General features: G+C 33.2%; 1 protein-coding gene across 1 annotated transcript; it reads right to left on the bottom strand.

The window, feature by feature from the left end:
• Positions 1 to 1,646: 1,646 nt before the first annotated feature.
• Positions 1,647 to 10,260, bottom strand: LOC127708542 (mucin-12-like). Its single transcript, XM_052213445.1, has 4 exons — positions 8,311 to 10,260; positions 6,443 to 6,532; positions 5,555 to 5,627; positions 1,647 to 2,154 (listed from the first exon to the last, which is right to left on the bottom strand). The coding sequence occupies exons 1-4, from the start codon at positions 10,247 to 10,249 to the stop codon at positions 1,875 to 1,877; spliced, it is 2,382 nt and encodes a 793-aa protein (XP_052069405.1). The 5' UTR covers positions 10,250 to 10,260; the 3' UTR covers positions 1,647 to 1,874.
• Between the last annotated feature and the right edge of the window lie 4,000 nt (positions 10,261 to 14,260).

Below are 14,260 nucleotides of genomic sequence, written 5' to 3'. Positions count from 1 at the left end.
ATATTGATATAGCTTTTAAACTGTTTTTCTGCGAGTGCTACTGACAAATCCTAGTCCTAGAAGTAGGAAATATTACAAAAATCAAAATCTCCAATAGAAACACAATACATAATTTCTATAAAAAAAGCGTTTTTGGTTAGTCAGTGATCTATACCGGAGTTCATAATTTTTTTTTTTAAATTTTAGGTTTTTATTTTGTTATAACAGGACGAAGTCCAGAAATTCGAACTTGATTAGTTTTGTGGACTGTATTTCTGTTCTTCTATTTAAGCTCATATGAATTGTCCTTTAATTGTGAGTTTACCCATTCTTGGCGAAAACTATAATAGATAAAAAAAAGAAGGAAAACTGGAAACAGCAGAAATGAGCACCAATACAAGATCTACAATTAGGTCACTACAATCGAAATCGTAAGTAGACTCTTTATAGGAATAAGCGCCCTTTAATGTCGATTTGTGCCCAAATTTTGCAATCTTGTAATAAAACCTTAAAAATAATATGCACGACAAGATCCACAAATAAGTCAGCATAGCCGAAATTGTCCGCTCACTTCTTATCGGAGTTGTTGCCCTTGAATGACGATGTTTACCCGTTCTTGCGTTTTTGGCAAAATCTAGTAGACAGAGAGAAACAAATGTTTACTATAAGCAGGAAAAAAAAAGATCCACAACACAAGACCAACAAAAAGGAGATTTGAGTAATGAATTATATTCTGATGTTGGAGATTGGTCATTCTTTAAGGTCGAATATAAGCAACACAGGCTCTGAAGAGCCTTTAGTTTCTTTTGGCAAAGCTGCTGTCTGTCTTTTATCGACTTGTATTATTTTAAGTGCCCTCTTGTTTTTTCACCACTTTGTATACTAATAATAATATTTTTACTGCTGCTATATAGCTATTATCATGATGGAAGTTTTCGATTGCCCTAAGTTTCTTCTCTCTTTTATAATTTGCATGATAAAAATGATGATACACATATAATGTTTATTCTATCATCATTATTTATATTATTTTGATTAGTATTACTACTATCATAAAAGGTGGCAGTATAATCTGAAACATGTCCATGTACCTGTTCAAAGTTTAGTGGTTATCGTTGTTTTTTTTAATTTCAGTTGAGCTACGTTAATCAGTCATCAATCAATCAACCATTAATTTTATTTGTTTATTTGGCATCCGATCATCACCAATCTCTTTTGAATTATCATAACTATTTTCTAAGTAAGGGGCGATTTACAGCTAAATATATGTTATTTAAGTTGTCCGTTTTTAACTTTTCTTAATATCTGGAGATGCTTGTGTTGGTTGGTTGTTGTCTTAATATTTTGAGATTCTTGTGTATGTTGGTTGTTGTCTTGATATATTTTGAGATACTTTTGATGGTTGGTTGTTGTCTTAATATTTTTTGAGATACTTATGTTGGTTGGTTGTCTTAATATATTGAGATACTTGTGTTGGTTGGTTGTTGTCTTTATATTTTGAGATACTTGTATTGGTTGATAATGGTCTTATTAATGTGATGGTCATATCAAAATCTTTTATTTGTAATATATACTACAGAAGAAGCATAACAAAGTAACAATCAATATTTGTCGAAAGACAACATATTACAACATGTACAAAATTTCAATTATGCATATTGCCACTGGAAGATAAGCAACCAACAATCAATTATATATATACTTTTGTGTACAGCACGTAGCGGTTTCTACTCTCACTCAATATCAGTATCCGTTTGCATTCTGGATTATATTTCCCGAAAGCTGTAACTGATTTAGGTAGATAATGGAACCTCTTGAATAACATTACATTTATAAAATGAAATTGCGAGAATTCTGCTCTGAATTCTTATTTCGAATTAAATGTAAGCGATTAACTAGTATATATTTGCTCGTGGAATCTTAAATTTGACGTATACTTCGATTCCTTGTGAATTGACAGAATTTTTGTGATTGTCTTTTGAATAGGACGGCTCTTGGCTTGAATTTCCTAGTGTGTACGATCTTTCTATATGAACATTTTGGTATTTTGTCTTGTTTCTGTGAAATTTTGTTTCATCAATGTTAACGAATCTGCAATCAGTTATCTTTTCTGTCATCCCAAAATGCAAACTGGTTCCATCAGTTTGGCTCTTCTTCCTAGGATCTCGACAAGCTCTGAAATTATCGCAATATACTGTAATGTATGTAAAGATATATCAGCGTATAAACAGTGCAAAACTTATGATATCCTTCATTTAAAAAGCTTTATAAGTAAATACTAGTCAAAAAACGAAACGTTACATTAGTTTTTATTAATTTTCGAAAACTTCGTGCATAATTAAAGTATCTTGTGTCTGAACATTTAAATGTTATGTACTTTTATCGATTTTGGTCGTTTGAATATGTTCTGGAATGTTGTAACGTCGATTTCCAAAAATTGACGTTTTTTTTACTGATTTCTATAGGACAAGGGGTGATAAGGGTCGTATTTGGCCCCACCTCCAAATTTAATTCTAATTATTATTTTCTAACCCTATACTTAGGACAGTCTGAAAAAGGTGTAATTTTGAATCTGTATTATGAATTGTTATAATGGTCACAAATTGTGTCGTTTAAATCAGTAATGAAAAAAGGTGATTTTGAAAACGATAGGATTTTACACGTAAGTCAACCCGTCAACGTCAAGATGAGAAGGAACGAGCCATTGGGATGTTGCAAGTAGGATGTCACAAACTGCAGTTGCAAACTAATTTAAATGTTAACAGTTTATTGACTTGTGGTTCGTCTGAGTGACACAGGAACACCATCTGAACGCCCACGTTCCGGAACACCTCGAACGACAATGTTACGTCAGGCTTCATCTAATGCACCTGCGCAATCGCTTCGTGACTGCAGTAGCCAGGCATATACTCTGAAAAGCCAACTATAGAATTTCAGACCAAACTGTCCGAAATCGCCACCGTCAGTGTGGCCTTCGAGCACATCGTCCATTGAAGGGAACCATACTGAAACAACGTAAGAGCTGCCCGGCTTCAATGGTGTCTTTATCTTTATAGCGGTTGATTCTTGAAATATTTGTTCATTGTTATCAAATAACTTTGTTGTTATCAATCTTATAAAATATATGACATGAAATTATTGTAACGTTTCATCCCCTTTTTGAAGGCGTCTTTTGTTTCGACATGTTCGCTTTTAGTAGACGTGTTACGAAATGGTATATAGTCGACGCTGAGGTTGACAAATTAGACTTTAAATGCGGGTATCGTATTAAAACAAAAAAGTGAATTACCTGACTGTGTATCAATTGAATCTTGTGTTTAAAACGCATAGTACTGATGTTTACGTATATTTGTTCCTTATAACAGACGTCCCTTTGAAAACTTTATTATATTCAATTTCATTATATGAATATTCCTTATGGAACAAAGTTGATATTCCATAATAATTATTTCGTGGGGAATGAATAACATTGACGGTTACAATTTTCTGCACCAGATGACGTTCATTTCGACAATAAATGTCTCTTCAGTGATGCTCGATAAATAAAAATGATAAATACCAAACTATTTCTTCCTTTTGACTACTGACAGGAGGCCAGGGTATTGCAGAAAAGATATAAAACCAGAAGAAAGCCGAGAAAAAGGAGTAATGGATGAGAGAAACAAATCCCCCGCCAGCCCTTAAAAATTAAAGCAATATGTACTTGCCAATCTTTTTTTTAAGAGTTCGATATCAATTGCGACAGACCATTTGACTTAAAGGGGTGTTTACCCGAGGTCAGAACTTTTGGATGGGTTGCACACAATGCAGAATCGACTTATTATATAATATGATGCAATTCAGCTGGCAGGCGGGTGGAAGAAGAGGGGTACCCGTTTTGAGTAATAAACTCCTAACCTAAGCGCTTTTAAACTTTGCACAATGTATGTATATACATTGAACATTGTGTAACTCTTCTTATGGATTCATTTTGCATATAGTTTGCTGTTTTTTTCAGAGGTTGAAACTTTGTGAATTTTTGGAATTTGCACACATGACCAACATAACGCATCTAGGGCCTCGCTGGACCTTATAAGACCCTGGAAATGATTTTATACATAATAATCTGTTAATACATACTCAGGAATAGTATCATTTTCATGTAAAATGTAACTAGTTCGACCCAACGAAATACGGATCTTTGAAAAAAAGACATCCTATACATATTCATGCAAAGTTTCAAAACATTTCGCATTCCAATTTCTGAGGTATGAAATTGTCTTACTCGTTTGACCAGCCTTTCAAACAGTCAGAAAAGTACTCCCTGTCATATACCCTGTAATGCATGTATGTGAAATGTGACTCCTTTTTCTCCGGTTTGATATCCTAAATACATGTTCCTGCATATTTCTCTTTTCAGTTTCTGTTCATGCTGCGAGTGCACAAATAGATGCTTAGATACCGATTATTTGTGAAGTCTATGCTCTAAATACCTTTTATTCGACAATAGAAAATTGGCGACAACTACGTGGAGGGTGGCATAAAATGCCCACAGCATTAGCGGCAATTGACAGCAATTTTCGTGCCATTTACAGACCACACACGGAGCCTCGGGCACAATTTTATTCCACATACCGGTATTCCATACCTAGTACGCACGTTTTTGTATACAATAGGAATCATATAAAGTTCACCCGCAGTAGTTTTCCTAGGACAACAGGATGATGCTCAACATCTTAATTTACTGCATTTAATTAGCCAGGTATGGAATTAGATTTCCCCCAGGATTTTGTCATTTTGGATAAAAAAAATTATATCGCATGTCGTTCTCTGCTCGTTACCCTCATAAACTTATACATGTAGACCAAGAGTAGAAAGAATATAATGTAAAAAATTAACTTGTGATTATCGTTCGGGTGTCGGGTATATGCGGAACACGCTATTAGGCGCTTAAAAACTTTTAAAATTAATGGAAGCGTGTAAAGAGACATCCGAAAACCAGATTATAGAGCTTTGTGCGGGTTTAGTAGATTGCTTGATTTTTTTGTGTTTTCCGCCAGTGACAAATATTTCATGCATTTTCAAGTTTTCATGACGAGGTTCAGTAGTGGAGTGACAAATTGATATGTTCGAAGAACAGTAATTAATATAAAAAAATCAAAGTGGCTTATTATGTTATTTTTTTAAAATCTAGAAGTGCATAATTGAAAAACCAACCCCCTCCCCGCGCACACACGTACACCTTTCCCGTCCTATAATCATAAGCAATGATATTAGAAAATGATTATTCTAAATTAATTTAATTTTAAATGAATCAAGAAGTGTGTAGGATACCTGGTTAACATCACGCAAATAAAATTTTACCGGTTTAAATCGATTATAATCAATGTTTTGACACAGTCCCCACATTTAAAGTCTAATTTGTCAACCTCAGCGTCGAGTATATGCCTTCTCGTAACACGTCTAATAAGTACAATTTTAAAAAAGAAGTAGAGTGGACGCCCCAAAAAATCCTAGAATAGTTCAAGACTGCCAGTTATATAACTTTTTTTGTGTTACAAATATCATAATCTGTTATTACACTATTCATATTTACCTTTTTAAGAAATACACTATCAAAATAGTGAAAAACAGCAACGCTGCTCCTGAATACGCAACTGTAGCCACTTCTGCAAACAAGTGAAAAAAAAGTTATATTTAGTTTTATCTAGTAGATTTTTGTCTTTTTACGATTTTGGCGTTTATCAAAATTTCCCAGGATCTGGCTATTCATAGAGGCTGACATATGGTTATAAGTCACAATTACATACTTAATAATGAACTTATTGAACATAGTGTTGGCTCTAGATGTTGTTTCTGTTTTGATTTCCATTGATGTATAGCACCGATATCCTTTATTCAAAATTATTTGCGGACTACATTTAAAAAGTTTTCCTAAGTGATTGGGTTTTGTTCCCTATTTTTTCCTTATCTTTTTTTAATATTTAGTATATCAAATCGATTAAGATTATAGACATTATTGGAATAGTTTAGAAATCATCGATTTGAAGCTTTGATGCTATTCAATTTCGTATTTGAATTGGCCTACCAACTGTTTTTTCAAGTGCCACTGAGGAGTCTTATGTGGTCGAAACGCCCGTCTCGATTAACAAAATAAAAGCCTGGTATCTTTGACTGTAATGGGTATTTTGATTAATGACATCTCTACAAATAAACATTAAGGTTTAAAAAAAGGTTAACATTTATACATTTTTCAGTTTATCATGCACGTAAGAGATTTATGAATGTTGATTTATATATGTATAGGTGTATTGATATAAACATATACCGATTTAAGCATACACGACACGTGTTTTTGAACTTTATTAATCAAAAACCCTCGACACCAAAAGCATTGAAATCAAATAAACAAAACACATCACATCACACTCGAATTTGAGGGAAACGTACAGGCCTATATATATAACAATGAACATATACGTACGTATTGATAATGACGTCTTTGCGACCTCGGCCAAAGTTGAATCAAGTGGTGTTTTTAAGGTTGTTGCCACCTCTATGGTCATACCTTTTCCTGATAAACAAAATGAAAACATAAAAAAATTGAACAGAAATATTTAAACCTGCTGATCAGGTAGGGTCAATAGAGGCTGATAGCTGAAGACTTAAAATGGTAGGGCCAATACCAATGAATTTAATTCACATAAGTGCCATTTTCTAAAGGTCGTTTCTGAAGGTAAAAAAAATCGTTACTTATTTGCTATATTATAGTTTCTTTAAGTCCTTTAAGGTTTTAACAAAATGTTGACGTATGTTCGAACATGTCACCAAATTATGTATGAATTCCGACCTATGCTTCAAGTCAGAAATTTTGATAGAATTTGACCAAATTTGTGTACTGATTCAAGATATGACACAATAGTCAAAATTCAGAAGGAAGATATTCTATTTATTGCTTTTCAAATACAAATTAATGTATTTTGATACGTTGCAAAATTTTACAAAAACATGAAAAATTTGCAATATTGTCTTAATCAGCGATATGTAGGACTGAAAATCATGTTGATAATATGGGAATTTATAAAACTTGTGCATATTTGTTAAAAGCATATGAAATAGACTACTTTATATTAAAAATCTAGAAGGTTTTTAACAACTTTCTGTTTTCGAGCCTGTGAGTGAATATGGAAATATATAAAGCTGGTGCATATTTTTGAAAAGTATATGAAATAGACTCTTTAATATAGCAATCCCAGAAGGGTTTAACATTTCTTAATTCGATCCGGTGAGTGAAACAAATACGACGGATGTACTCCTTCGTTCATTAATTTTTCAATACTCGATGTAACATATCTATTGGCACCTAAATGTCTTCTGTGTTTTTTATCGTCCCATTGGCTTATATTTCAACTACAACTTTACATAGAAAACTAAAGATTGAGCAACGAGACCCTCCATCCCCCAAAAAAGAGAATGAACGCAAATGCTTTGGAAGGGTGAGCATTTCCTGTTCCACTAGTGGCATCCGTCTTGTGTATGTAAAATCAGATGATAAGCGGAATTCGATTATGTCACAAATCGAGGATAAAAGGACGTGATTGTGATTACATTCGTCAAGTGGAACATATCCGTGGTCATATGTGAAACAGATATTTCGTAACGGTCAACCAAAAAATGATGGAGTCCGTATAACTTTGTAAAGGATGACTTCAACATGTCTTTATATTTATACATGTACATCCCTGGGTTTCAAATGTTTAGGTTTAAGCGTTCATGATGATGATAAATCCAGAAAAACGATGATTCAGATTCATGAAAAATGATAAAAGAGTTATTTTTAGAATAAGAATTAGAAACCCGTAATGGAACAGCTTCCTTGTAAGCAGTTACTCTCATTCACTGAAATCGTGATAAGAAATAATGAGAGGAAATCATGATAGATAGATAGCTATTTATTAACACCATTTTGCTATTTGTACTTCCAGAGATATCTTTGAATTCAGATAATTTTCATTGCGATATAGAAATCAAAGATTTGATCACAATATCAAGATGTCAATATATAAAGAAATAAAGAAGAGAAAATGATGTACAAATACTAAATTTGTAAACATCTTACAAATTGGGTTTTATGGTCCTATACCCTTATTAATCGATTTTTGTTTTATTTCCTGTTGAATAGTAAAATATCGATACCCTGTCATCGAACCGGGTCTACCCTCGTTTTGAGTTTATGCGATTAAATTTGTTTACATTCCAACTTTTGTCTTTTTAGCTATAATAAAAGATAGTAATTAAAAATCAGAAAATTGCCTTTAAATGAACTCTTAAAATACAATGAGATTCAATTACCTTCTTTAGAAATATCTGTGGTTAATCTAGATACTGTTACATTTTCCTTGTAATCGGTTGCTACAGTCGGTTTGGAACTGTTTCTGTTTTTGGCGTAAAATTGTGTGTAATATGTCATTGCCCGTGATATTGCGTTAATATTCGCTTTTTTTGTCATTTCTGTTGAATGCATATTTGTTTCTGTTTTTCTGGAATTGTCATTTATGCTTGTTTCCATGGTATATTGTTTGGTTTCTAATACAGTTATCGTCGCTTCTGCTGTAGATGTATTTGAATCGGATGTAAAATAATTTGGTTCTGTTATTGATGTTGTTGCTACTATTGTAAACCTATTTCCGACTAACGAGGATTTGTCTGCTTTTGTTTTATACAGATGTCCCTTTTTTGTTGACATTGTGGTTTCCGTTGATGATACAGATTTTGATGTTGCAGGCATGTTGCTTTTAGTTGTATATGTAATAACATCTGTTAAAACAGGATTACTCGTAAGCTCATTTTTTTGGTTTGTAAATCTGTTTGGTAACGCTTTAGATTTGGACGTTATTGTTGCATATCTGTTGCTAATTTCTGTTTTAGACACTAATTTGTCTTTTGTAGTCGTATTTGTCTCTGATGTTAACACAAATGTTTCTGTTGTTAGCATATTTAGTCCTTTCGTAGACGCAACCGGTTTCGTTGTTAATGTTTTTTGCATATGTTTTTCTGATGTTGATTTGTCTGTTGTAGATATATTTGTTTCCGCAACAGGTATAACTTCATCTGTTGAAGACATGTTTTCGTCAATGAAAGACATGTCTGTAGTATAATTATTCGGTTCCTTTGCAGACATATATGGTTTTGTTGTAGACAAAATTGATTCTGTTGTATGCACCTTTGATTTTATAACTGAAACATTTGCATCCGTCAAAAAAATGTTTGAATATGTTTCAAACATATTTGTTTCTGTTTTTGACACGTTTGTTTCCGTTGTTAGCCTTTTGTGTGCTGTTGTAGACGAGCTTGTATCTGACGAAGACATTTTTGTAGCTATAGTAGATATTTCAATCTCAGAAATATATGTGTCTGATGGGGGAATGTTTGCTTCTGTGGTAGACATATTTGGGTCAGTTTCAAGTCTATTTTGTTTTGTTGAACGGTTAAATGATATAGACCTATTTGTTGCTATGTTCTGTTTTGTTGTTAATTTGTTTGGCTGTTCTGTCCCCGTGGATTTTTCTTTTTCAGGTAGAGTTTGGTCTGTGGCAGGCTTGCTTGTTTTTTTTGTAGACATGTCTGGCTCTGCGTTTGTTGTAGACATGTCTGGTTCTTTTTTTGTTGTAGACATAACTGGCTCTGTTTTTGTTGTAGAAATATCTGGTTCTGTTTTTTTTGTAGACATGTCTAGCTCTGTGTTTGTTGTAGACATGTCTGGCTCTGTTTTTGTTGTAGATATGTCTGACTCTGTGTTTGTTGTTGACCTGTCTGGCTCTGTTTTTGTTGTAGACATGTCTAGCTCTGTGTTTGTTGCAGACATATCTGGCTCTGTGTTTGTTGTTGGCATGTCTGGCTCTGTGTTTGTTGTAGACATATGTGGCTTTGTTTTTGTTGTTGATATGTCTGGCTCTGTGTTTGTTGTTGACATGTCTGGCTCTGTTGCATATATAATTTGTTCTGTGGAATGCGTGTCCAGTTCTATCGAAGACATGTTTGGTTCTGTTAAAGAAGTTGCTGTTTCTATAGATACTTTAGACAAACTACGTTCTGCTATAGGACTGACTGTTTTTTTATTTGACACATGTTTTTCTGTTGTAAATCTACGTAGTTCCTCGCTAGTCATAATCGTTTCTGTTTTTGACACGTTTGTTTTTACTGTGAATACATTGAATGTAGATAAATCTGTTCGTGCTTTATACATCGTTGTATGTAGATCCTCCGTAAACATCTGTTTGGTAAAAGACATGTCTGGTTCTGTTTTTGTTGTAGACATGTCTGGCTCAGTTTTTTTTGTATACATATCTGGCTCTGTTTTTCGTGTAGACATGTCTAGCTCTGTATTTGTTGTAGACATGTCTGGCTCTGTGTTTGTTGTTAATATTTCTGGCTCTGTTTTTGTCATAGACATATCAAGCACTGTGTTTGTTGTAGACATATCTGGCTCTGTGTTTGTTGTTGGCATGTCCGGCTCTGTGTTTGTTGTAGACATATCAAGCTTTGTTTTTGTTGTAGACATGTCTAGCTCTGTATTTGTTGTAGACATGTCTGGTTCTGTTTTTGTTGTAAACATGTCTGGCTCTGTGTTTGTTGTTAATATTTCTGGCTCTGTTTTTTTTGTAGACATGTCTAGCTCTGTGTTTGTTGTAGACATATCTGGCTCTGTGTTTGTTGTTGGCATGTCCGGCTCTGTGTTTGTTGTAGACATATCTGTCTTTGTTTTTCTTGTTGACATGTCTGGCTCTGTTTTTGTTTTAGACATGTCTGTCTCTGTTGCATATATAATTTGTTCTGTCGAATGCATGTCCAGTTCTATCGAAGGCATGTTTGGTTCTGTTAAAGAAGTTGTTGTTTCTATAGATACTTTAGACAAACTTCGTTCTGCTATAGGACTGACTGTTTTTTTATTTGACACATGTTTTTCTGTTGTAAATCTACTTAGTTCCTCGCTAGGCATAATCGTTTCTGTTTTTGACACGTTTGTTTTTACTGTGAATACATTGATTGTTCCTGCTTTATACATTGTTGTATGTAGATCCTCTGTAGACATCTGTTTGGTCAAAGACATATTCGTTTCTATATGAGTACTAGGTCCTGGTGATTCAATGTTTGGGTTTGCTGTAGACATGATTGTGTTTAATGCAGACGTAGCTAAAGTAAACATCTTTGTCTGTTTTGTACGAATATTAGTTTCTGTTGCAAAAGTATTTGGTTCCATCGTAAACACTTTTGTTTGTCCTTCCAACTTATTCAGTTTTGTTATAGGTTTTTTAATTTCCGCTGTAGACATGTCAATTTCTATTGAAGAAATATTCGATTTTGTTATAGACTTGTTTGAATTTGAAGCAGACGTCGTTTGTTCTGCTTTAAACAAACCACTTTTAGCTGTAAACATTATTTTCCAAGTTGCATTTGACATTGCTCCCGTTTCATACATTTTTGGCTCTGTAATATTCATTTGCTTCGTTTGTTCTCTTGTAGACACAATTGGCTCTACCGAAAAGATTGGTTTCTCTGAAGTTGTAGAAGTTGTTTCTGATTTCGAAATATTTCCTTCTGCTGTAGACATTATTTTTTCACCTGCCGAAGTGTTGAGTGTTGTTTTAAATAAGCTTGATTGTTTTAAAAAAGTAGCTGTAACGGTTTTTGAATTAATTGTTTCTCCAGTGGACATAGTTTTTGAGAATGAAATCGTTTTTGTTAATGGCATAACTGTATTCAGATCTATTGTAGACATTCTTTTCTCGACTGAGGACATGTTGGTTTTTGTAGTTTTAATAATTTGTTCAGATGAAGGTATTTTAGTGATCATTGTAGACACGATTGTTTCTGCTGAAGGTGTGAATAATTTTATTGAATACCGATTTGCTTTTCCCGTAGAAATATTTGTTCCGGTTGTAGATATATTTGTTTTAGATACATAACTGGTTGTTTCTTTTGTAAAACCAACATTTTCTGATGATGTCATAGCTGTTTCTGTAGTAGACAACAATGTGTTATCTGTTGAAGTGATCGATGTTGCAGTAGGAACAGGAATAGATCTTTCTACCGTTGGCATATTTTGATTTAAATTATACATAGTAGTTTCTGTTGTAGAAAAAGTTCTATCTTTTGTAGAGATATTTAATTCTGTTGAAGATATATTTGATTTTGCTACAAAGTTAACAGAACTCATTTCTGATGTAGACATGATTATTTGACTTGTGTCCGTGAACATATTTTGCTGCGTTGTAAACATATTTGTATTTGATTTTGATGTGTCATTAAGTCCTCTTTCCGTTGTTTCTGTCTCAGACAAATTATGTTCTGATCTGGTTATACTGGATTCTGTAATAGAGCTATTTCTTTTTCCTATATCTTCACTTGTTTCGCGTGCGGTTATATTTGAATCCGTCGGTGTAATTGTTATTCTTGAAGTTGTAGACACGTTTGCGTCGTTTGTATAAGTAGGAGTATTAGCAGTATGACTTTCTTTTGTAGGAATAAATGTTTTTGTTGAACCAGTGGGTTTATCCGAGTTTGACGTATCAATATGTGTGTTAGGCTTATCTACTTCTGTTGCAAAAATAACTATATCGGTTGTTCCTAATATTTGTTCCGTTGATGGTAAATTTGGGTTTATTGTAGTCATATTTTCATTCGAAACCGATGTTCCAGGGTATGTTACTTTGTATCTACTGCTATTTTGATCCAATTTAGTTGAAAAATTAGAATTAAAAGACCCAAATTTCGAGGTGCTTTCGTTTGCCATTACAATTGTTGACACTTCTAATTCATCAGTTAACTTCAAACGAGTTTGTATAGTAGTCTGTATCGTCGACAACGTGCTTCGGTCATCTGTAAATGAAACAAGTATTCAAAATTCTTAAATGTTAGAAATTTCGATACGAATGCCAGATGTATTCGTACAATGTAGCTTGATTGTTAATCAATATTGAAGTTCGTTATTAATAGTACTTTTTTTAAGCAACCTTCCAATCAGTTATGGGGTAGTTTTGAAATAAATTGTTTTTTCATTATGTTTGCGCATGTGTTGTTTTGTTTGAACATAATGCATTGTACCTTGTTGTATGGAGAGGGTTTTTCATAGGCTTGGCCTGTTGCTCAATCCATTTTTTTTTTTAATAAAATACTGTTTAAACTAAACAATGTAGCTTAAATTAAATGAAAAAAAGACAATATGTCAAATAGTAGTATAATAAGGCTAATAAAAGTTTGACTTTCATCTAAATTATTATTGATAGAAAAAAACTAAGACGTAAATAACCAAAAACAAATATATTGTCGCTCTATTCTTTTCAAATGAGAAGTGTAATTGAGTTCTCTAACATACAGGAATTGTGCTTCCAAATACATATTTTTGATTGGATGTTTCACTCTTTTCATATACAACCTGGAGTTCTAACAGAACAGAACTATACAGATATATTCCATAATGAGTAATTCACAAATTTGGCGGTTAATATGGCTAACAGTGCAACAAATGGTTTCTGACAAAATTGCAGATATCTTCTTGTCAGAAACAAATACAACGTTTTGGAGATAAACTACTCTAAAAGAGTACTCTACCAAACTGATTTTGATTTTACTGTGAATAAAACTTGTCCCTACAAGGGACTTTGAAGGAAGGGTCGAAATCTAACTCGACGATATTGGATAGATTCCTGTCTATCTTTGAACAATATGCTGACATCTAAGTTTCATTGGGTTGCATCTCCTTTTACTTGTCAAGAGGAAAACATGTAAAATTTTTGTTGTCTGTTACGTAGGAATATATGACATAACACGTTACGGGGATTGTACGTTCACAGTTTCTTAAGTTAAAACATTTTTTTCGTTAGGAACGACCAAAGTTGAACATTTGAAAGCCAAGGATGTAAAAGAATCGATACAGATGATGAGCTTTATGACCAAAAATGACCTAAAATAATAGCCAAATCAATCTAAGGCTAACTTTGCCTGAGGGAATTGTAACCAGAATTTCGTAATAATTTCAAAACTTTTAAACGGAAAATTTATAAGAAAGGTTTGCTTTAAACCATTTAAACAAGTAGTCAGCACTTCCGTGTTGATATGAATGACCATTGATATTGTCATAATTATAAATTAACTGTTTACAAAACTTAGAATTTTCGAAATACTAAGGATTTTCTACCCCAGAAATAGATTACGTTAGCTGTATTTGGCAAAACCTTTCGGGATTTTTTGGTCCTCATTGCTCTTCAACTTCGTACTTAAATTAGCCTTTTTAACATTTCTA

The sequence above is a fragment of the Mytilus californianus genome, unplaced genomic scaffold (assembly GCF_021869535.1).
Source record: "Mytilus californianus isolate M0D057914Y unplaced genomic scaffold, xbMytCali1.0.p SCAF_7, whole genome shotgun sequence".
Classification (NCBI taxonomy): Eukaryota; Metazoa; Mollusca; class Bivalvia; order Mytilida; family Mytilidae; genus Mytilus; species Mytilus californianus.
This window is presented reverse-complemented; position numbering and strand designations above follow the sequence as displayed.

What these genes read in the sequence shown, in the direction of transcription:
- LOC127708542 (XM_052213445.1), bottom strand. Translation starts at nt 10,249, where the DNA reads ATGTCTTTTACCAAACAGATGTTTACGGAGGATCTACATACAACGATG. An exon ending in CACAGATATTTCTAAAGAAG is followed by an intron (nt 6,533 to 8,310) that starts GTAATTGAATCT and finishes TTTGTTTATCAG; the next exon opens with GAAAAGGTATGACCATAGAG. An exon ending in ATAGTGTATTTCTTAAAAAG is followed by an intron (nt 2,155 to 5,554) that starts GTAAATATGAAT and finishes CGATAATTTCAG; the next exon opens with AGCTTGTCGAGATCCTAGGA.